The sequence below is a fragment of the Apodemus sylvaticus genome, chromosome 9 (assembly GCF_947179515.1).
Source record: "Apodemus sylvaticus chromosome 9, mApoSyl1.1, whole genome shotgun sequence".
Lineage (NCBI taxonomy): Eukaryota > Metazoa > Chordata > Mammalia > Rodentia > Muridae > Apodemus > Apodemus sylvaticus.
In genome coordinates this window covers 71,759,907-71,780,630 of record NC_067480.1, presented here as the reverse complement: position 1 = coordinate 71,780,630, position 20,724 = coordinate 71,759,907, and the positions used below count along the sequence as shown (strand labels likewise).

The following is a 20,724-nucleotide window of genomic DNA, read 5'->3' as shown; positions in this document are numbered from 1 at the left end:
GTGGAACCCTAGACTGGGAGGCTTGTACTAGCCAGGAGCCAGGTTCACGGCCAGCACAAGCCTCACGCCCAGGCCCTCCTGTGACTGTTCTTAGTGGAACCTTGGCTATTGAGGGGCTGGGGGTGTGGTCAGGGTCCAGCCTCGGCCTAGAAGTTCCCAGTGCGGCTCTTGGAGCATGATCGTGCTGAACGTCAGTCCACAACTATCCTGGGAAGGGCTGTGTATGTCTGGCGTGCTTACTTAGCAGGTCCAAAGGTCTCGGGTTGCTTCTGCAGCGACAAGGGGGGGAAATTGGTAGAAAACAAAAGAAATGAAATGATGCGGTTTGTTATAATTTTTCTTTTTCTTGCTTTTTTGTTTGTTTGTTTGTTTGTTTTTTCGAGACAGGGTTTCTCTGTATAGCCCCGGCTGTCCTGAAACTCGTTCTGTAGACCATGCTGGCCTCGAGCTCAGAAATCCGCCTGCCTCTGCCTCCCAGAGTCTTGTGATTACAGGCGTGCGCCACTACCGCCTGGCTGTTTATAATTTTTCAAAGTGGTAAAAGCAGTGATTGTCAGGCCTGCTGTCCCACACCTGTTTGTCATTTCAGCATTCATGAGGCTGAGACAGAAAAATTCGGAGTTAAAAGTCAGCTTGGGCTATGTATCTAGAGTTAAAAAACAAAAATCAAAACCACTACCACAGGGCTGGAGAGATGCCTCAGTGGTTAAGAGCATTGGCTGCTGTTGCAGAGGTCCTGAGTTCAAATCCCAGCAACCACATGGTGGCTCACAACCATCTGTAATGGGATCTGATGCCGTCTTCTGGTGCATCTGAGACAGTGAGTGTACTTACATACAACAAACAAACAAACAAATAAATAAATATTAAAAAAATAACACCACCACCACCACAGAACAAAGCCTACACATGGTGGCGTACTCAGGAGACAGAGGCAGGAGGTTCACAAGTTCAAGGCCATTCTCAGCTACTTAGTTGGAGGCCAGCAGGGCCACATGTCTCAGTGAAGCAAAAGAACGAAAACTAAAATGTAGATGTAAGTGTGATAAGGGCGCTCTGAATACACAGGCTGGGAGTGGTTTCAGTGTTGGGATTGGCGATGAGTCTCAGTGGGGAGGGGCTCTCGGCACCAAGCCTGATGCCCTGGATTTGATCCTTGGGACCCAGGTGGTAGAGGGAGAGAATACGCTGACCTCCACACCCGCACACTCAGTAAATGTAACCAAAAATTAAATTGACTGATATACGTCGAGTGTGTTCAAATGGAGCAGCACTGAGAAAGTCCCTCCCTCCCTCCCTGACTGACAGACTGTAGGGAAAGGCACTGCACACTGTCATAGACGTACCGATGTCCCAGGGAAACTTACTGCTACTTTCATTTGAGCTGCCAAGCATTCCAGATCTTGCAATTACGTTCCTGCTGTATGTTTCTGTGATTTCCCTGTGTTGGTCTCTTGGCCATCTTCCCTAAAAGGTCCCTGTCTTTGCTTGGGACAGGAGCCCAGAGCTACCGGGATTTCCCCAGGATCCAACTCCCGCCCAGCACTGCCCGGGAGGGAGGGGACAGCTGACTGAGTTGAGGAAACTCCCCAGGAACCTGTTTATCTGCTTCCTGGCCAGGCTGAGGCTCCAACTACAAGGACAGGGACCAGGCTGTCATGGCCTCGGCCCTGAATCCACCTCGGGGCCCCAAGCTCAAAGGTGCTCCGCCATCCCACTACTACGAGAGCTTCCTAGAGAAAAAGGGACCCTGTGACCAGGTATGAAGGGCAGGGAACGAGCAGTGTTGCTGTCCTGGGAATCTGCAAGAGCCTCTCTGCACCGAGGTCACCTCACAGAACATAGGCTGGGTAGGGGGTGGGTGACAGTGGACAGCACCCAGTAGAGCAAGGCATATGCCACTGGCTGTGGAAGATTTGACTGTCTCTGTGTCTCTTTCTACATTCTGTCCTCTGATTTCACCCTTGTCTGTCTATCTGTCTGCCTGCCTGCCTGCCTTCCTGTCGGCCCACCTTCCTGCCTGGCTGCCCTGACTATAGGTCTCTTGATCTGTCTACCCAGCTATTTCAATCTTTCTAAGATGGTCTCTCTTTCCACTCTTTGAATATAAATAACCACGACTAGAGACATCCTCCAGGAAATAAGGTGTCCTCTGAGTCCTGAGTCTCCTCCCCCTCCTGGCCCAGAATTAACCCCAAGGTTAATTCTTCCTCCCCAAGGGGGAAGGGTAGGGCAGGTGGTCCAAGGTCAGGGCAGGTGGCTTATGGAAAGGTGACACCTGGTTGCAGCCACATAGGAGAGGATTGTTTTGAGACAGGTGTTCAGAAGGGCTTTAAATTTGAAGCAATCCTCCTCCTACCTCAGTTTTTCAAGCGTTGGGATGACAGGTGTGCTCTGCCGCCATGCTCAGCCCGTGTGCATTTTCTGCTGAATGCATCCTCCTCCATTTCTCCTGACTTTGTCCCTCAGGACCCTCATCCACACGTCACGTGTCCAGATACACCCTCACCAGCAAGTCCTGACGTGATGCATTCAAAGGATGAACAGATGGATGTGCATAAATGGATAGATGGATGGATGGGCAGACGCATGGGCGGATGGATAGGTGGGTGATTGGTGTGTGTGTGTATGTATGTATGCATGTATGTATGTATAAATGGATGTGGGTGTAATGGGTGAGAGCATGGGTGAGTGGGTGGGTGGGTGGATGGATGGGTGGTGGATGGATGGATGGGTGGTGGATGGATGGATGGGTGGGTAGATTGTAGATGTGTAGATGGTTGTATAGGTGGGTGGTTGAGTGGGTGGGTGGATGGATGGGTGCATGGGTGGGTGAATGGATGGATAGTTGGATGGGTGTTGTGGATTTAGTTTATTGCTTGTATTATGTTAATTGGGTTCCCAAATTACATGGGGGAATTTGTATGTCTGCGAGTGAGATGCTAATGGTCCCTGCCCCCAGCTGGTTTTAATTGATAAATAAAGTTTCTGGCACCTAATAGCTAAGCAGAGAGACAGAGGTGGGACTTTGAGGTTTCCGGGCAAGGAATGCGAGGGAAGAGGAGAATCACTGTTGTCTTGGCCTGAGAAGTGTAGAACAGAGCGACAGAGACATTGTCAACATGTAAGAATTGGGGATCGTGATCCACAAGGGTTGCAGACCTGGGTCCAGGATGGAAAATAGGTTTAGTAAGTAATAATTCAGGACTATTGGAGGGGAGAGTGTGTTAGCAATGGGGAGGTTTGGGAGTGTCCAACCATTGCACTGTTTATGGCACAAGGTTATATTAAAATAGATGGCTGTGTGTGTGTGTGTGTGTGTGGTGTATATGTATGTGGTGTGTGTGTGTGTGTGTGTTTCATTTGTGAATCCATCTGGGCAGGTATTGAGAAGCACACACACACACACACACACCAGGGAGTTTAGAGTGGATTAACATATTATAGCTCCAGGTGGATGGATGGATAAGCAGATGGATGGATGGATGGATGGATGGATAAGCAGATGGATGGATGGGTGGGTGAGCAGATAGGAGTGGTTGCTGGGTTGCTGGGTGTGAAGGTAGATAGATATGTGAGTGGGTTTGTATACGTGGGTGGCGTTTGTATGTGGAATATACCATTCACCCAGGTAGGCCAGCTTATCCCCCATCACCCATCTCTTCGGATGGTGGGCGCTTTATGACTCGTCTTGTTATGACGAGGCTCTTTGTTTTCTCCTTTGTTAAATGTCTGGGCTTACTTCCGTGCTAGACAAATGTCAGTAGCTATGCCCCAGACCATGGTCTCTTAGACAGCAGGAGGTGCCCAGGCTGGATGACGGGCAGGGAGGACCTCCGTAGGAAAGAGTACACCGACCACATTACGCCGCAGCTTTCTCCCTTCTTCTCTGGCCCCCAGGATTACAGGAAGTTCTGGTCAGGCCTCCAGGGCTTAGCCATCTGTTTCTACAACAGCAATCGGGACTTGCAGGTGAGGAAGGGGATGCAGGCTTAGGGTCTGATGGATCCTTACCTAGGTGGGTGGCAGTCTGGGATTGTGTCAGCAAGGGGGTGGCCTCATCATCCTAGAGAGCGAGAGAACCACAAGCCCAGTACTCACGTACTCCTGTTCCTCTGGGCCAGCCCCTGGAAAAGCTGGACCTGAGGCTGTTTTCAAAGCTCAAAGATGAGGCTCTGTTGGGAAGCTCACGGGACACCGCCTATCACTTCAGCCTGGTTCTCCGGGACCAGGAGGTTAAATTCAAGGTAAGTGAGAAGGTGACAACTCTCCATCCACTCCAACATTCACAATAAGGACATCGAGTGACACAAAGTTCCCCTCTGTGCTCCTCTTACTCTGCATGTGACTCTAGATGCCTTTGAAAGGGCTGGTCTGCGTAAAGATACAGATGGTGGCTGGAGAGGTGGCTCAGCGGTTAGAGCACCGAGTGCATTTCTGGGGTCCTGAGTTCAATTCTCAGCAACCACAGGGTGGCTCACAACTATCCATAATGGGATCTGATGCCCTCTTTTGGTGTGTCTGAAAAGAGCAATGGTGTATTCATATACATTAAATAAATAAATAAATAAATAAATAAATAAATAAATAAATCTGAAAAAAAAGATACAGATGGGCACAGCTATGCAAAGGTCCTGGGGTAGAGAATGCAAGCATGCAAAAGCCTCTGGACAGGGGATGCAGTTGGGCAAAGGGGCAGCCATGCACAGACTGGAGGCAAAATGAGGCCCTTATTCCACTTTTCCAACGAATACACACATCCTTCTTAACATAAACTCTTTCTATCCTCTCTCTAGGTAGAGAACCTGGAGTCTTGCGAGATGTGGAAAGGATTTATCTTGACTGTGGTGGAGGTAAAGTCAGCTTTTACCTCTCTATTAGTTATTCTTGTCACCACACAATAATTAGCACAGGCAACTTAAGGCAGGGTTTATTCTTGGTTCAGAGTTCGGAGGCAGGAGGATGGCTCCACAGGAAGCAAATGTAAGGAGTTGGCGTTCAGCTCACCAGGCTGTTCAGTCTAGGGCCCCAGCCCATGTGATAGTTCTCAGAGTGTGGCTGCCCACCTCAATCAACCAAAGCTAGAAGACCTCTCACGGGTGTCCAGAAGTCTGTTTCCATGGTGACCTTCAGTTTCGTTGAGTGAACAATTGAGATAAACCATTAGAATCTCTGCCCCGTGTCCCCATCTCTTCAGAGTGCACAAGTTGCTCAGTCTCAAAACTCACAGCCTGCAGCCAGACCAGGAAACTAAAACTTTTCATTTGGTTTTCTTATTTTTTTTTTTATTTTTAGATTGTGTGTGTGTGTGTGTGTGTGTACATGTACATGAGTGCAGTGCTCTCAGAGGCCAAAAGAGGTGCTGGATCGCCTGGAACAATAGCTATCACAGGAGTTTGAGAACTGCTGAGTGGTAGGTGTTAGAAACAGAACTCCAGTCCTCTGAACAGCTATGCCTGAGCTCCAGTTCCTTGCTCTATTTTTGAAATAGGATCTTCTGTAGCCCAGGTTGGCCTGAAACTTTTTGTATAGCTGAGGGAGTGCTGGGGAAACACGTGTGCATCACCACACACAGTTTAAAACTTCAGTTTTTTCTCTTTGGCTCCTCGTTGAACCTGAGAGTTGCCTAGCACTCCAGCACTCAGCACTCGGAGCAAGCTTCTAGCACCTTCTGAATCGCTTTAGGGTCTGTCTCTGAGTGCGCATGTATGCTGTGAGGTGCCTGGTGGTGCTGGGCAAAGAGGGACTTCTCTCTGGCTACACATGCTGGCCCCAGTGTATCTTTTGGGTCCCCACCCACGCATTCTGTACCTGGATCATCCTTCAGCTCCGTGTCCCATCTAACCTGACCCTGCTGCCCGGACACCTGTACATGATGGCGGAGGTCCTGGCCAAAGAGGAGGTGCGGAGGGCAGCCGAGGTGCCCTGGTGAGTGCTGGCCGCCTGTGGGGTGGCCAAGGAACCCACTCCAGAGCGGGAGGGGGGAGGAGGAGGAGGGGGTCTTTCTGAGAGCCTGGGACGGGGCCTGGGTCCCTGAGGGACGGAGCTTTTTTCTTGGGCGGTGCCTCAAGGGAGACCTGGCAGGGCGAGCGGTGGTGGTGCACGCCTGTAATCCCAGCACTCTGGGAGGCAGAGGCAGGGGGATTTCTGAGTCCGAGGCCTGCCTGGTCTACAGAGTGAGTTCCAGGACAGCCAGGACTACACAGAGAAACCCTGTCTCGAAAAAAACAAAAAACCAAAACTAACAACAACAATAGAAAGGGAGACCTGGGTTCAGGGAGGAGACCAGGTTTCTGAGTGGGCGGGACCTATGCCGAGGGGCGGGGTCTCTCTGGGGGCGGGGCCCGGTAGGGTAGCGGGGGTGTGGCCTCTGAGGTCTAGTACAGTGTGGGCCCGCGTGGCTCTGCACCTCCCGTGTGCGGTCCCCAGGTGCTTTCTGAAGGTGAGCAGGCTAGAGGCGCAGCTGCTCCTGGAGCGCTACCCAGAGTGCGGAAACCTGCTTCTGCGGCCTGGCGGGGATGGCAAGGACAGTGTGTCCGTCACTACCCGGCAGATACTCAATGGGTGCGCATGCCGGGCTGGGGGGCGTGGCCACCAGTGGGAACGGACCTAGTATGGGGGCCCTACCTGAGGGCTTAGTAGCCAGAGGTGCCCTGAAAGTGGTTAGTCCAGAGGCGGGGTCTCTGGGCCGGGGCCATGACTTGGGATGAGGTTACGACTAGGGGTGCACTTCCAGGGGCGGGGTCATGCCTAGGGGTAGGGTTTCTGCAAGGGGGCTCTCATATTGGGCGGGGTCTAGTGGGGCGTGGCCATAACTGGGCGGGCCCAGAGGCGGGACCTTGGCTACAGGCGGGGTCTTGAGGTTAGCTTCACAGGGAAAGCTGGTTTCCTAGGATGGCCAGTGTGGCATCCAGCTACCCAGTTGCCCACTCCTGTTCAGGTCGCCCGTAGTCAAACACTACAAGGTGAAGCGGGAAGGTCCTAAATATGTGATCGACGTGGAAGACCCGGTGAGTTTTGGGGTGTCCTTGGTTCTGTCTTTCTTCCGCCCCTCCCTAACCGACCATCTTCTCTCGCCCAGTTTTCCTGCCCCTCGCTAGAAGCTGTGGTCAACTATTTTGTGACGCAAACCAAGAGGGCGCTGGTCCCCTTCTTGTTGGACGAGGATTATGAGAAGGTTCTAGGTGTGTGCGATGTGGGGCTGCCAGGCTTGGACAGGGATACTCTTTTGGGGGGCTAGCTCCGGGTCTCCACGCTGCCACCAGGCTGCCCGCCCTCTCTGTTCCAGGCTTCGTGGACTCGGATCAGGAGAATGGCGAGAGTGCATGGGCTGTGCCTTCCTTCCGAGGCTCAGGTGACTCCCCTCCCCTATGACCATTGCAGGACCTGGGATCCACACCCCAAAGGCTCTATTTGCTTGTTTTGCTTTGTTTGAGACGGGGTTTCTCTGTGTAGTCCTGGCTGCCCTGGAACTCACTCTGTAGACCGGGCTGGCCTCGAACTCACAGATCCATCTGCCTCTGCTTCCTAGGTGCAGGAATCAAAATGTGCTGCTCCACCTGTTTTTGTTTTGTTTTGTTTTTGTTTTTGTTTTGATAGGCTCTCATGTAGCCACAGGCTCAGATGACAGGCATCAGTTCCTACACTGAGATCCTAAGGATTTTATTTTTTTATTTTATCATTATCATCATCATCATCAGTTTTTTGAGATGCTGGCTGTCCTGGAAACACAGGGATCCACCTGCCTCTGCTTCCTGAGTGCTGGAACTAGTGGCCTGGCTCCAAAGGATGTTTTTAATAGAGATGGCTAAAGGAGAGAGGCCTGGGGTGGGAGCTAGGCAGGAAGGGGTTCCGAGGCCTCATTTCCCAACTGAGAGGAGGCCGCAGCTGCCTTCTGTGGTCTGAGGTGGTGCAGCCCGGTCCTCCAGCCCTGACCCACATGTGTTTGGATGTTGTGCTTCTGAGGCCGGTGTGCATGTCAAAGGTTCATATACATCTCTGTATATTCATCTTTTTTAAAATAGAATTTATCTATTTTTTTAATGTACATTGGTGTTCTGCCTGCCTGCATGTCTGTGTGAAGGTGTCAGATCTTAGAGCTACAGACAGTTGTGAGCTACCATGTGGGTGCTGGGATTTGAACCCTTGGTCTCCTGAAAGAGCAATCAGTGCCCTCAACTGCTGACCAGCTCTGCAACCCATTACACGGGTCTCCGAGTCTCACGGCTGCGAAGACACCGTGACCATGGCATCCCTTTTTTTTTTCTTCCGGTTTTTTGGATTTGTTTTTTTCTAGACAGGGTTTCACTGTGTAGCCCTGACTGTCCAGGAACTCACTCTGTAGACCAGGCTGGCCTTGAACTCAGAAATCCATCAGCCTCTGCCTCCTAGAGTGCTGGGATTACAGGCGTGCGCCACCACCCCCCGGCTGACTATGGCAACTCTTACCAGAAAAAGTAGGGGGCTGGAGAGATGGCTCAGCGGTTAAGAGCATCGGCTGCTCTTCCAGAGGACCTGAGTTCAATTCCCAGCAATCACATGGTGGCTCACAACCATCTGTAATGCGATCTGGTGCCCTCTTCTGGTGTGTCTGAACTGAGGCCTTCATGGCAGGAGGCATGGCAGCGTGCAGGAGGACGTGGTGCTGGAGGAGAGGAGAGTTCTACATCCTGCTTCACAGGCAGCTGGAGACTGTGTGCCACACTGGGTGTAGCTTGAGCGTAGGAGTCCTCAAAGCTTGTTTCCCCCACAGACACACTTCCCTCAACAAGGCCACACCTATTCCAACCAGGCCACACCTTCTAGCAGTGCAACTCCCTATAGGCCAAACATTCAAACATGAGTCTATAGGAGGCATACCACCATAATGTGCGTGCGTGCGTGAACACACACACACATACACACACACTCAAACCTGTCTAAAGCTGAAATCCCATATGCATTCCAGAGTGCAGACACATTGTGATTGGCAGGCGGGCACACTTGTTTGTCTCAGCAGGTACTCCTAAGGGGTTTGCATCACATAGGCTCTGACATGACTTTGTTTCCCATCAGGCCCTGCTCTCCCTGCTAATGTCCCGAAGCCACTCCCACCTATACCTGTGTCTGTGTCCAGCCAGGAAGACAAGTTGCCTCAGTTACCTCCCCTGCCTCAGTTTCCAGACCAGGATGAGAACTATGTGATTCCCATCGATGACTCCTCAGCAGCTGAGTACATGAATCAGGATGGTAAGCCCAGGTTGGGCCACAGACACTGGAGCTGGGAGAAACAGGTAGCACCCTGTGACATCTCTCTGTTCTCCATGCAGTGTCTCTCTCCAGTCAGGCAGTCCCCCTGAAGCCCAAGAAGTTGGCAAGGCTCCCAGCAAAACCCCCAAAGCCGCCAGTTGTGCCTAAGCCAGGTAGGGCCCTGTCTCCCCCATTTCCCTCCCAGTGACATTGGCCCTGGACCTCATCCGCCTCTTTCTGCAGATCTCAAAGCCTTTACCGGCATCTGGACCAGGAAACTAGGTGGAAGTTCACCCCAGGCTCCCCCCCTTGTGACAAGTAAGGAGACTTTGGGGGCTTGGATGCATGGTGGGCAAGCCCAGGGTTTGGGGCACAGCCCAGGGTGCCCTGGCTAAGTCTGGGCTCCTACCCACCAGGACTTGGGGATATCACCGCTGAGCTGGAAGAGAAACTGCAGAAGAGGAGGGCACTGGAGCACTGATCCAGGCTCCCAGGGACCAGTGGGCCATCTCCACCAGCTCTGTCACTCAGGGGACAGGACACTGACAGCTTGGTGCAAAATGTCCTCCCAAAAGTAAAGCAGGGAGACCCCTGGGAATTTGGGGTTACCCTGAACTGTACTGTGAGTTTCACGGTAGTCTGGGCTACCAAGCGAGAACTTGTTTAATAAAGCCAGAACCTAAACCAAAATGCCATGTGTCTAGCATGGCATCTGAGCTTGGGGATGAGGGCTTGTCAGGTATTACCCCCAAGCTGGCAATTCTGACACCTGTCCACAAGGAGAGCCTATTTCTCAGCTAAGAAATGCAAGGTCTGGGTTACCTATGTGCCCTGTTCCCAAGAACCAGTGCAGTAGGGAGGCCAGTGTTTTATCTTTATTATGAAGTGAGGTGGTAAGGGAACCCTGACCTTCCCTTCCAGAGTTAAGGCTCCAAGCAGCAGAGAGGGGAAGCTGGGCTGAAGCGCCCCAGCTGGCCGCTGGCCTGGCCTAGGTGAGGCTGGTATTGGAACTGCTAGTAGCACTGCCCCGCTTCTGCAGGCAGCGCACGGCACTGGGCACCTGCAGGCCTGTTGTCACCTGGAAGCTTCCGCACCACACCTGGGGAGTAGAGGACAGGAAATTCAGCCAGGAATCACAGCACCCAAAGACAGGCCCCCTCCTCCTGCTGCAGCAGGCTCACCGTGAAGGCTGGGAGCAGAGGCTGTGTGAACTTGGCCTTGAAGGTGTGCAGGAGCTGTTTGGTGCGAGCATTGTAGAAAGACAGGAGGCCTGGGGTGAGGGGAGCAGGGAGACAGGTGTCAGAAGGAAGCTGAGGAACAGGGAAGGGCCTGGGAGGGGAAGGTGGCGGCACCTTGGTGGAAGTCGCAGTGCACGCCCAGGCAGTCGGGCACGGGGTTGTCCAGCACTTTGACCTTGTTGGCGTGCTTGGCGGTGAAGCTGGCCTGCAGCCAGTTGTTGACGTGCAGGCACCAGGATGCAGCCGTCTTGCCCAGCTGCTCGAATCGGCCCAGGCTGCGGTAGGCCACACCCAGGCCAAAGGCTTTGCTGTCTGGTTCAAAGCGCACCTCCCAGTAGTGCTCGCCACCGTCAATCAGCGTGTCCCCTGCAGCACAGAGACAGGAGGGGCGGGATGGAGCGTGTGAGCCTCCTGAGCGGCTCCTTTGGATCAGGTTCCTCCTCCGGGCACTCCGTGTTCCTGCTCCGGCCCTGCCCCCAGCTTCCTAGTTCCCCACAACCCATCCTTACCCAGCACCGTGTAAGACTCAGCTGTGAACCGGTCCCGGCCCCCACGACCTGAGGACATCCTCTTGGGAGATGGAGTCCCTCTGTGGACGACAGGAATGCTCAGCTCAGGTTACACCTTTTCCTGGGTTCAGCCTCCCTACCCCTCGCCAGCCAGCCACGGTGAACATGCCTGACGTTTTCCTCAGCTAGAAGACGCCTGACCAACGGAGCTAACTAGTCAGATGTGGCAGAAACGAACAAACCAAACCAAACCCGCCCTGTTCATCCATCAAAACGCTGCTCAACATCTTGCTCCCTCATTCATTCTTCTACAAGGAAGTTGTCATACCCAGGCCCCGCCCTCCACAAGTCCCCGCCCCCACAAGTCCCCTCCCACACCCAGGCCCCGCCCTCCACCCCAGTCCTGACCAAAGTGGCCATGGTGAGTGTGTCCACTGCAGACTTAGGGAACAGGGCGATGGGCTACCTGGCTGGAGAGTTTACAGGGGATGCTGTCCGTCCCTTGCCCTCTTTCTCTCGAGCCTTGATATCTTGGACCTTCCCGCCCATGGCGTCCCACTCAGCGGAGAGGTCTTCCACTCGCAGGTTCTGGTGAGATGTGGACCCGTCCAGGCGGAACATGAATGCTGGGGTCAGGCAGACGAAGGGGGGGTCACAGAGATGGGAAACCCAGATAGACAGAGGGACGAGATGGACAGCCAGTGATCCAGGCTGGCCGGAACAGAGGACCAAGGGAAAGCGACAGGAGGGGAGATGATGGGGAGACACAGGGCAGGACGGCTGTAGGACTGCGAGCCAGAGGGACCAGGTCAAGGGGCTGTGGCCCAAACAACTCTGGAGTCTAGAGGCATTTTCAAGCCTTCTCTGCCCCGTGCTTTCACTGACCCCAAAGAAAGAGCATGGCTACAGCAGGAGGGAGTTAGGCTAGACAGTAGAGGAACTTCCAAAGAGGGTATATAAAAGAATCACTGTAGGAGAATCTGTTTTTACAACTTATATTCTGTCCCCAACTCTACAGAGGACACAAGGAGAGAGGGAGAGGGACAGACAGGGAGACTGCTCCATTTACAATTGCAGTCCCAGCTCCCGTGAGGCTGAGGCCGGAGGACTGTGAGCTAGCCTGGGCTACCTAGTGAGATGTTGTCTCCAAAAATTAAATAAATAAATAAAAATTTAAAGGGATGGGGCTAGAGCTGTCCACTAGTTTTCCAATGGACCTGGGTTCGATTCCCAGCACCCACACGGTGGTTCACAACTGTGTGTCTGTAACTCCAGCTTCCGAACTGACCTCTGTGGGCACTTACATCCTACTGCACTGACACACATGCAGGAAAAATCATAAGGTAATGATTTAAAAAATCTTCACTGCAGAAGGGGCCGGGCGGGGGCTGGGCGCTGAGGTCTCCGGCTTGCTGCAAGCCCCCTGCATTTGCATTTGTTTGTTTGTTTTTCAAGACAGGGTTTCCCTGTGTAGCCCTGGCTGTCCTAGAACTCATTCTGTAGACCAGGCTGACCTCGAACTCAGAGATCCCCCTGCCTCTTCCTCTTAAGTGCTGGGATTAAAGGCGTGCGCCACCATGCTCAACTAATTCCTGGATTCTAGTCCTAGAGTTCAGTTAAAAACAAGGTGTGCATCCTCAGCGCTGGACATTTGTGGCTCTCTCAGAAATAGGGGAGTCCTTAGAACTCAGGCCGGCCCGATGCACAGTGCCCGTGAGCGTCCCGATGCTGCTGCTGTCCACATGCACGAACGCCCTACGTGTGCATACACACACAAACACACATCCTTGTAAAATAAAACCCAGGGATCACCTCAGAAATAGAATTAAAAGACCATAAAAGTGCAAGATATCCAGGTGACGACAGCCACTGCAGACTAAGAGTGAGTTCCCTAGTAGCTAGGGTGACAAGGTCACCCCATTACAAGATCTTTATGAAGGGCGGGTTCCCAGGACACCAGGACGGGTGGGGGGCACAGAGTCAGGGAGAGGTGGGAGGCAGTCACCTGGTGTCTCTAAGGTCACCGGCTCGGAGAATTCACCAGCCACCGCCTTGTTGCAGGCTTTCACACGAATGTTCATGTATTTCATGTCAAATTTGAGACCTAGGAGGAAAGAAGTGTCTGTCAGTCTGTGTCTCATTTAATATATTTGTTTTTATGTCTGTGGGTGTTTTGCTCACATGTATGTCTGTGTTCCACCTGTGCCTGCACGAGCAAGAAGAGGGCATCACATCCAGTGAAGCTGCAGTGATGGGCAGCCTGAACCCAGGTCCTCTGGAAGAGCAGCAGGTGCTCTAACCGCTGGACCGTCTCTCAGGCCCTTTGATATCGCTGCAGGGGCGGGGCCTGCTTCTCCTATCCGTGACCCAGGCTCCCTGCTCAGAGCTCTGCATACCATCCCCTTACACTCAGGACACAAGCCTGGCCTTCTGTGTCTGCTGTCTTCCCAGCATTCCTGGCTGCCATGGCAAACCTTAATCAACATCCTGTGCTCTAGCACCTTCCGTAGCTCATAGCATCAGAGACCTCAGGCCCAGAAGACAGGCCCCATCTTACTCCCTTTGGTTTTTGAGACAGGGTCTCACTGTGCAGCCCACTGTGCTGGCCTCAAAGTCACAGAGATCACGTACTCCAGCCGGACCCCAAGCTCTCTTTAGCTGGCCAAGGCTGACCTCCTGCCTTCACCTCTCCTGGCATGATGAATGTGCACTGCGCTGGGGGTGAAGCTCAGGGTCTCCCTCCTGGTAGGTGAGCACCGGGCACTTGAGCCGTGCCCCTCCCCGCTGGCCTGGCGCTTCTTTGGCCTGGCACTGAACTGTAGCTATTCCACAAGCTGCCATCAGTGGGAAGCCAGGGGCCCTCACTGTGCTGTGTCTGTGATTGCCCCAGATTAAAAAGTCACAGCACAACCAGTGAAAGGTAGAGAGGCCCGCAGTGGAGATTCTGAGGTCCTATGAAAAAAAGCGGGTAGGTTTGTTTTGATTTCTGTACAGAGGGGACAGCAGTAGCTTCTGGGGCTCTGGCACTGGCTGGCATGGCCGGGTTCCCCTGCAATTAGCATGCTCATTACTAACCATGAATGCTAATTACAGATAACTAGCAAGCTGGTGATTATAGCTGAGATTTGAGACTTAGGGAGGAAAATCAGGGGTTCCCACTCTAAAAGGTTTTGTAAACTAATTAGGACCCCAATGGTTCCCGCCTCCTAAACTCCTCCTGTCTGCTGTGCAATGCCTAGACTAGCTGATATCCTCAATTATCCAGAAACTCCTACTGCTCACTAGTGCATGAGGGGGCTGAGGAGATGGGTAAGCTGCAGGGATGTAAGGACCCAAGGACAAAGCCAGGTGTGGCCCATCCAGACTGTAAAACCAGGCGGAGGCAGACAGACTACCTAACCATGACCACCAGACCCTTGAGACCCTGTCTCAAAAAATAACAGAGAGCCCCTGAGGGCAGTGGCCAGTACTGACCTCTGACCTCCACACTGGTACACACATGACCAGCAGCTGGATGAAGAGCTAGAAAGATGAGGGTTAAGTCCCTCCCATGCCTCAGTTTCCTCTGCTTTCAAACGGCTTGGAGAAGCCAGCTCTTTACATAAGGACAAATTCATCCACCTTGTCATCTGTTCTGCTAATGGTTCTACAGGCTAACCCTACCGGCCTGCTCTCAGACCTCAGGGGCTGCAGGAAGCCAGCGCCACAATGCTGTGGGCTGACAGGGCAGTCGTACCAGGGGCAATGGGGAGATGTATAGCTAAGCCGAGTGGGGACTGCTCTATAAATGTGCTCACCGTGCTCCCCTATCTGTCGGTGAGCACTCCCTTTCTTGCTTAGGCGTGCTCCTCTACCTGCAGTTGTTCCCTCCCATGTCTGGGAGTGCTCCTTCACATATCTGAGTGCTGCCACTCCTGCCTAGGGATGCTCCTGTTGGGGAGTGCTCCTTCTCCTGCCTAGGATTGCTCCTCCCTTTTCAGGGAGTACTTCTTTAGCTGCCTGAGAGTGCCCTGTCAGGCTGTGCTCCCCCATATGCCCGTCTGTCCCTACAAACACCCGAGAGTGCTCCCCGATGACGTACGTGCCTAGCCATGTTCCCTCCTCTGCGTGTGAGTGCTTCTCACTTACCTGCCCGAGTGTCCCCTTTCCCATCAGGCAGTGCTCCCCACATGCTTATGTGTGCTCACGCACATGCCTGGCCGTGCTCTCTCTCTCTCACCGAGGGGTGCTCCTCACCTGTCAAGGTGTGCTCAGTGTGCCGGATGCCCTCGACGACCATCCAGGGTTGGTCCTCCTTGAGGCGGGGTGGGCCCTCGAAATTGGTCCTGCGGTACTCCAGGACATAGTGGTCAATCTTGCTGTCCTCCTCTGGCATGTGCCAGACCAGCGTCACACAGTTGTCTGCCACGAGGGACTCTGCCAAGTCGATGATGGGGGCACTGGGCACTGCCAAGGCCCGGGGAAAAGGGTCAGCTTCTGTGTCGTGGATACCTTGGTAGAGCCCTGAGCGGTTGGGGCTGAGGCTGGGACCTCCTGAGTTCATGTGGGTCCAGGCAGAGCTCTCTCTGTACCTTCTCAGGTTATTTGGTATTCTTCCAGATTTCTCTACCATCTAGGGGTGTGGATTTCTTTTGGACTCCTCCCCACAGCGGTCCTCCCTAGGAGGTGCAGTCCCCTTGAATCCCCGGAACAGGGTTTTCCCAGGTCACCAGAGCCACGTGGGCATGGCCAAATTGAATCCCCCTTCCACCCACGGACAAGGCACCTATAGACCGTACCCCACGCATAGTTGGGCTTGATTAGGATACACCACCAAGAGAGCTCTCTGGCCGGTCTGTGACCCTGCCTTGGTTAGGTCCTGCCCACACAGCAACAGCCCCACCTCTGTGTGGATGGGGCTAGACTAGATCCCACACATGACAGATACAGGCCTAACCCTGTGCAGTTGGGGTCAGCCAGGGCTTCCTCTGTGGGGGGATGGAATTCTCTGGCCCCACCCCAGTCTCCTCTATCCCTCCCAGAGTCCTGGGCCCTGAGGCTGGTCCCCATCTCACCAGGAAGGAACTTGAGGGCCTGTAGCATCTGCCTTTCCTGGGCGAAGTCCACCATGAGGTGACTCATATTGTCACTGACCTTGGCTTTGAGTGACAGTCGGAAGGCAGGCGCCATGGTCACGCTGCAGGGGAGGCAGGAGCAAACCAATGGTGGCTGGGTGGGACAGTGGTCAGACCTGGACATCTGGGGCCCTGCCATGTGCTTCTGTGTAGTGCCCAGGGACCTGGCCTCCCCAGGTGGGCCCCACCTTCACACACAGGCAGGGCAGGGCAGGGCAGGGCAGGGCAGGGCGCTGGCACGGCGACCCGACCTCCACATCTTACCCATCTTTGATTTGCTTGGCGGCCTAGAAAAGGACAGAGCAGAGATCAAAGGTGCATGTCACCCAGATCTGCGCCACTGCACAGGCAGGGAGACTGAGGCACAACAGGTGATATTGGAAAAGATCTCTGCCAAGGGGCAGAAGCTGAACTGACCCCTTCCAGGCTGTGTGCCAAAGAGGCAGCTAAGGCAGCCCCACCCCACCCTACCCCCCACTCTGTCCCCAGTGCACAACAGGCACATTTACATATTTTTTTTTTTACTTGTTTTGTTTTTTTTTCCAGGCAGGATCTCTGTGTAGCCCTGGCTGACCTACTCTGTAACTAGGCTAGCCTTGAACTCAAGAGATCCACTTATCTCTGTCTCCTGAGTGCTGGGACTAAAGGTGTGTGCCACCACTGCCTGGCTTTATCTTCAGTTTTTAAAATTACATTTATTTCTCTGTGTGCATACATTATGGAGGTCAGAGGACAACCTCTGGAAGTCAGTTCTCTCTTTTCACCACATGGGGTCTGGGGATTAAAGAAGCTTCTTTATCCTTTGAGTCATCTCCCCAGCTCTAAGTCACACATTTAACCAAGACATAGATGGCCAAGCTTAATAGAAATCTCAGGAAAAATAACAAACATTTCCCAGTGAAAACCCATTCTGAGGGCTGGAGAGATGGCTCAGTGGTTAAGAGCACTGACTGCTCTGCTAGAGGCCCTGAGTTCAATTCCCAGCAACCACCTAGTAGCTCACAACCATCTGTGATAGGATCCGATGCCCTCTTCTGGTTTGTGTCTGAAGACAGCTACAGTGTGCATACAAATAAAAAAAACAAAAACAAAAAACAAATCATTTAAGAAATAAAAAAGCCATTCTTAGTGATGTTGACACACTCACCACTGGGTGGCATGAAATTATGCTAGTTATGTATTAATTGAGCCAACTTCTTTTGCTTTTTTGTGATGGGTGTCATGTAGAGCAGACTGGCCTGGAGCTCACTAGGTAGTTGAGGCAGGCTCTGAACTCCTGGCCATCCTCCTAATTGCTGGGGTGAGCGGTGCCCACGACTGCAGCTGGCCTCTACAGTGCTGGTGCGTGAGTCTGGTGCATGGTTCACTGGACAGCCTCAGACATACTCATACTTCACGCTGCATGGGGGCACTATCTAAATAAAGTGCCCCGGAGGCCGGGGAGAGGGCCCCCAGAGTAAATGTCCTTTCTGCTAAGTTTGATGGCCTAAGGTTGCTCCACAGACTAACATGAAGGCAAGGTGGAGTGCGGTGGACTGCAGACACTCCTCCCCCAACACAAATAAATATGACAAACGTGATAAAAATGAACAAAACCAGACATGACACATTTGACCAAGGGAACCTGGGGGTCCACTCACTGCACCCACCTGACTGAAGTCCTCGCTGTCTGAAGCCTGCAGGGTCTGGTTGGCTGTTTCTAGGAGCTCTTCAGAACTCTCCAGGGCCCGTGTGCAGACAGCTAGCTGGTTCTGCGGACAGTACAACAACACAGACAAATCCCTCAACCACCACAAACCCACCCAGAGCTCTGCCACCCTCAGGACCCACAGCCCAGCAGGGCTTCAGGTAGGAGGGGCTTACTGGAGCCTTGAGCTCTGAGCCTGACTCATGGCCTGGGTCACATCCAAGTCCCCCAGGCTGTCCTGATACCACAGATGGGAATGAGGTTTGGGTACAATCTGAGAGACTTGGATTTGGAGAGCCCATGAGAGCCAGGGAGGTGATGGACGGGAAGTGTTCCTCTAGCTCTGGGGGGCAATGGGAAGGACTGGGAGATAGAGGTGGGAGTGATGCAGACGGTGCTTCAGGGATGGGCTGGGCCTTGGCTGGCAAGGGTTAGGAGGGGACCAAAGGCTCTGGAGAAAGAGTGTGGCCACACCTGCAGCTCGTAGGTGCGGCTCGCCCTATCCTGCTTGATCTTCATCAGCATGGAGTCCTTCAGCTCCTCCAGAACCGATGTGAGGGACTGGAACTCAGCCTCCAGATCCTCCTGGACTTTGGCTGAGTTTGCCTGCATGGAAAGAGGCTACCATGAGGTTGGTGCAGTGATGCATGTTTTAGCCCCAGTCCTGGGGAGGCAGAGGCAGGGGGATTTCCTTGAGTTCCATGCCAGCCTGCTCTACAGAGCAAGTCCTAGGCCAGTGAGGGCTGCATAGAGAAACCCTGTCTCAGGGCTATGCAGACAGGGAAACTGAGGCGTGGGAAGTCTCAAGCAGACAGAGGTGCCTCCTGCCTCTCCCCTGCACCCACATCTGCAGCACATCTGCAGCACATCTGCAGCACATCTGCACAGGATCAGACTGTTCACCTCTACATTCAGCAGCATCTGCTTCAGGGAGTAGATGAAGGTCTGCGTCTCCTCATTCTTCATGGCCAGGGTAGTGATGATTTTTCTTAGCGCCTCCTGGGGGACAGAAGGACATGGGCAGCAGGTTGGGTGAGCACTGTCCTCCAGGAATGCAGGCCTGAGGTGAGGTTGTGGGATTCCCATAGTAGAGAAGGAAACTGGAGCCCACAGAGCCTCTCAGGGACAGACTCTGAGCATTGAGCTTACTTGGTTTTGATTTGGGTGTATGTGCACGCACGCTTGCATGTGTGTCTGTGCGCATTGACCATGCTGTATGTTCCTGTACACACACACACACACACACACACACACACACACGTGCATATGCATGCACAGGTATATGGAGGCCAGGTGTCAAAGTCCGTGTTTTTCTCTCTCATTCTCCACCTATTATCTGAGCATGGCTTCTCACTAAGTCTGGTCAGGGCCAGCTGCCATCAAGTCACAGGGATCCTCCTGTGTCCGTGTCCCTAGGGCTGGGGCTACAGTGTATGCAGCTACACTGAACTAGCTTCCTATATGGGCAGTGGGACTTGCACGCAGGTCCTCACATTTGCACAGCAAACACTGCCCACTGAGACACCTCCCCAGCTCCTTGATGTTCAGTTTTGGAGACAGAGTCTCACCATGTAGTCCAGGCTAGCCTTGAACTAACATCAACCTCTTGCTTTTGCCTCCAGAGGCTAGGACACAGGAGTGCACCACCAGCAACCCAGGCCAGTGTGTGCATCTTTAAAGCTGAAGGTGAGCTGCACCGAGAGAGTGGTCTAGGCAAGGCGAGTCCCAGAGTCCAACTGAGTATATGGAGAAACAAACTTCTCCTAGGAGAGGCGTGATGGGCAGGGGTCAGCCTGGGAAGGGAACACGGTTCACTTGGGCAGCTGGAAGGTCTTGCTTGGGAAGGGCTGGGCATGGAGAGGGGGATCCTCAGGGCAGGTCGGTGGAGGAGGGCACCAGAAGCCGGTTCCCACCCAGGGTGGTGGGGCTGGGCCCTGTGCAGCTTGGGTTGGTGACCTGTGGGGTGGGTTAGGATCCCAGGCTAGGATGATGAGGTGATGAATGAGGGCGGGAATGGGGGGAGAGGTAGGGGTCTGCATGCTAACTGGGGCTGCGGTGCGGGCCGCCCTGCGGGGGAGGGGCGCTGCGGCATCACCTGGTCCCCTCCCTGTTCCCGTTCGGTGCATTCCTCCGGGTCCTACCCTCTGGTCTTCCATAGTTGCAGCCCCCGGTCGCCCCGGCCGCAGGTCCCCCTCAGCTGCTTCTCCAAACCGTTAAAGTTCCTTGGATGCAGACAGCAGTCAATTAGCCCTCTGTGCCCTCGCCGCCTCCGCCGCCGCGCCCCCTGCTCAGCGCTCCATCACTGCATGTACTACGCATGCGCAAGCGACTGACGCTGCTTGGGAAATGTAGTTGTCTTCCTCCAGGGCTTGGTTATCCGCGTGTGATACTGGGAGGGATGAGACCGTGCTCAGGCGGAAGGCTGGATATCTGGGTTTTGGCCTCCCATCCTGTCTTGTGAACTCGGGACTATGCCTTACTCACCCCCAGATTGATCTCATTTGCTATTCAAATTGGCACCCGGGCTGCCCGCCCTATCCTACCTGAGAGCTGTCCAGTAAGAGGCTCACATGCCTGCTTGTACAACCAACCGGAACTGAGCCGTTACGGTCACACAGTGACCAAGCTCCTACACATCCCCAAAAGCCCCAGATTAAATCTCCCCCTAGAAACCTTTCTTCAAGCCCTCGCTCTTTAGGACAAGACATATTTAGCTAAATGGTTTATCCAGCAAAAAGGCTGAGGCACAGGTTCTCAACCTGTGGGTCACAACCCCTTTGGGGTCAAATGACCTTTTCACGGGTGTTTTTCCTTTCCTTTTTTTTTTTTTTTTTTTGTAGCTGTAGAATTTGATTTTAATTATTAGAATTCTAAAAATATGAGGTAAGCAGTTAGGAATACAGATAATTGAAGTGGAGTCAAACACATTTGTCTTCTTTTTCTTTTTT

General features: G+C 53.3%; 2 protein-coding genes across 3 annotated transcripts; one reads left to right on the top strand and one right to left on the bottom strand.

Annotated features, from left to right (window-relative positions):
• Positions 1-1,490: 1,490 nt before the first annotated feature.
• On the top strand, positions 1,491-9,918 carry Stap2 (signal transducing adaptor family member 2). Its single transcript, XM_052191926.1, has 13 exons — positions 1,491-1,760; positions 3,901-3,972; positions 4,125-4,247; positions 4,797-4,853; positions 5,828-5,928; positions 6,430-6,564; positions 6,941-7,010; positions 7,082-7,184; positions 7,289-7,354; positions 9,055-9,228; positions 9,309-9,401; positions 9,472-9,546; positions 9,645-9,918. Exons 1-13 carry the CDS (start codon positions 1,659-1,661, stop codon positions 9,707-9,709), a joined length of 1,236 nt encoding a protein of 411 aa, XP_052047886.1. The 5' UTR covers positions 1,491-1,658; the 3' UTR covers positions 9,710-9,918.
• A 169-nt stretch (positions 9,919-10,087) lies between these two features.
• Positions 10,088-20,224, bottom strand: Fsd1 (fibronectin type III and SPRY domain containing 1). 2 transcript variants are annotated; one of them, XM_052192484.1, is made up of 13 exons: positions 19,918-20,224; positions 18,680-18,775; positions 18,251-18,382; positions 17,739-17,840; positions 16,354-16,376; positions 16,030-16,151; positions 15,212-15,421; positions 12,981-13,079; positions 11,442-11,601; positions 10,976-11,055; positions 10,581-10,832; positions 10,410-10,498; positions 10,088-10,327 (listed from the first exon to the last, which is right to left on the bottom strand). In XM_052192484.1, the coding sequence occupies exons 1-13, from the start codon at positions 19,930-19,932 to the stop codon at positions 10,217-10,219; spliced, it is 1,491 nt and encodes a 496-aa protein (XP_052048444.1). In that variant the 5' UTR covers positions 19,933-20,224; the 3' UTR covers positions 10,088-10,216. The 2 variants fall into 2 exon arrangements, with proteins under 2 accessions (XP_052048444.1, XP_052048445.1); XM_052192485.1 differs by lacking the exon at positions 10,410-10,498 and having other exon boundaries at positions 10,242-10,327.
• Between the last annotated feature and the right edge of the window lie 500 nt (positions 20,225-20,724).

Excerpts from the sequence above, each read along its gene's own strand:
- Stap2 (XM_052191926.1), top strand. The coding sequence starts at position 1,659 with ATGGCCTCGGCCCTGAATCCACCTCGGGGCCCCAAGCTCAAAGGTGCT. Across the intron at positions 7,185-7,288 it reads GGATTATGAGAAGGTTCTAG|GCTTCGTGGACTCGGATCAG; the intron begins GTGTGTGCGATG and ends TCTCTGTTCCAG. Across the intron at positions 7,355-9,054 it reads GCCTTCCTTCCGAGGCTCAG|GCCCTGCTCTCCCTGCTAAT; the intron begins GTGACTCCCCTC and ends GTTTCCCATCAG.
- Fsd1 (XM_052192484.1), bottom strand. Across the intron at positions 11,602-12,980 it reads GGTGACCTTAGAGACACCAG|CATTCATGTTCCGCCTGGAC; the intron begins GTGACTGCCTCC and ends GCCTGACCCCAG. Across the intron at positions 10,833-10,975 it reads TGAGTCTTACACGGTGCTGG|GGGACACGCTGATTGACGGT; the intron begins GTAAGGATGGGT and ends TCTGTGCTGCAG.